The sequence below is a fragment of the Hordeum vulgare genome, chromosome 4H (genome assembly GCF_904849725.1).
Source record: "Hordeum vulgare subsp. vulgare chromosome 4H, MorexV3_pseudomolecules_assembly, whole genome shotgun sequence".
NCBI classification, from domain to species: Eukaryota; Viridiplantae; Streptophyta; class Magnoliopsida; order Poales; family Poaceae; genus Hordeum; species Hordeum vulgare.
The window spans coordinates 606,104,004-606,105,778 of record NC_058521.1 but is presented as its reverse complement, the minus strand read 5'-3'; the positions used below and the strand labels follow the sequence as shown (position 1 = coordinate 606,105,778).

Sequence of the window (1,775 nt, the reverse complement as noted above, 5' to 3'; positions counted from 1 at the left end):
CGGAGGGAGCAGTAGCGTCCGGAGGTCGACACCTTCCCCCAGTATAGTGCCGGCTGGCTTGGTTGTATGGAGTTGAACTTGGGATGTAAATCACCCAACTAAAGTTTGATACTCCCTTCGTTCCTAAATATAAGTTTTTTAAGAGATTTCCCTAAGAGTCTACATACGGAGCAAAATGAATGAATCTGTACTTTAAAATATGTCTATATACATCCGTATGTAGTCTAGTAGTGGAATCTCTAGAAAGACTTATATTTAGGAACGGATGGAGTAAATGAATTGGACGCACATGCCACTATGTGATGAGCATAATCCGCTCAATCCCGTTGAAAGCAGCAGTACAAAATAGTAATTATTAGCTTGTAGAGCATGCCATGTGTTTCTGCTGCAACGTGCAGCCTTACCGACGGCCTATTTGTGACTCGTAGTAATTTCGTGAGTTTTATGGACGGTTGCCCTTTTTTTTTTAATGTGATTTCTGTTGAAAATCTTACAGCAGGATAACCACGGAGAGAGGAAATATGGAAGGTAGGAAAGGTCATTTTATTCCAGCATCCATCATCACCCAACATCTCTTGTTTTATTGCAGCAGCATCGATCACCCAACATTTTATTGACGCATCACGCACTCAGCTAGGCTCAAGCTACATATAGATATAGTCCCTCATCTGTCATGGACGGAGGTACCCTACATACCTATAGCTGAGGCTGAGCCACATATGATATGCTGGGAAGGAAGGAGGCTAGCTAGCAGCGCGGGACGGCGAGGCCGCAGGAGAGGAGGGTGTCGCGGGCGTGTGGGCTGGTGATGTAGCGGCCCAGTGCGGGGTCCTTGGCGTACTGGCAGAAGCACCCCTGCTGCGCGCCCAGGTTGGCGCAGCACGCACCGCTCGGCTTGGCCCCGGTGGTGATCGCCGGCATGCACACCGTCAGCTGCCCCACCTCGCACGGCGCCGCACGCGCCGCCACCACCAGCGCCAGCATCATGGCCACAAGGAGTAGTGGCTCCTTCCTCATCGCCATGGCCGTCGTCTAGCTAGGCTCCTCGCTCTCGCAGTGGCTGGCAGGTGTTGGGTGCGTGATGGAGTGCTGCATGGTGCTGTAGGGATTCCCGGCCGGGGTATTTATAGAGACGGCCACGCACGGGCACGGGCCGAGACTCTCAGCTCGATCGCCGGTCATATGCTGCCAAGTGAAACGCACATCGATCGATCACTGGCGACGTAGCTAATTAACACCCCACCTGCTGCGAGCCGGCTAGTTAATATCACTACCTGCCCGCTGTAATTAACTACTGGTTGAGCATTCAAATCCATGCATGCAGAGTTGAAGCACGTACAGAACGGAGTAGTAGTTCGCCATGACTACGGGTCAGCAAAGAAGGTTGACGTGCATGCACATTTATATTGAGTAGTAAGTATGTATGTGGTGCATTCAAGTCCAGTTGGTAGAGGTCAGCCGAGTAGTTCGTCCATGTTGGATGTCCCAAGGTCTCTTGTGCATCAGAGTACGACTGTGATGTTTCCGTCTATTGTTCCCGAGTAGAGCGCCGTGTACAAAGTACGAATGTACGTTTTCGCTTTTGTTCCCCATTTACAATGTTCCTCGTTCGGTGTCTGTTGGCTTTTGAACGTGCGTATGCAGCTGTACAGGCGTGCCTACACGATTCTTGCTTCGGCCGGCTATTTGACGGAATTTGCGTAACTAGCGACACGAATAAAACTGATCGATGGATTTGATGGCTAAAGACCCGTGTCGAGTCTTTGCTTTGTATT

General features: G+C 50.5%; 1 protein-coding gene across 1 annotated transcript; it reads right to left on the bottom strand.

Annotated features, from left to right (window-relative positions):
- Positions 1-524: 524 nt before the first annotated feature.
- LOC123447560 (non-specific lipid-transfer protein 2P-like) lies at positions 525-1,113 on the bottom strand. The gene has a single exon (XM_045124167.1). It carries the CDS (start codon positions 1,021-1,023, stop codon positions 748-750), a length of 276 nt encoding a protein of 91 aa, XP_044980102.1. The 5' UTR covers positions 1,024-1,113; the 3' UTR covers positions 525-747.
- Between the last annotated feature and the right edge of the window lie 662 nt (positions 1,114-1,775).

Bases quoted from the DNA above. Each gene is read 5' to 3' on its own strand.
- LOC123447560 (XM_045124167.1), bottom strand. From the start codon at position 1,023: ATGGCGATGAGGAAGGAGCCACTACTCCTTGTGGCCATGATGCTGGCG.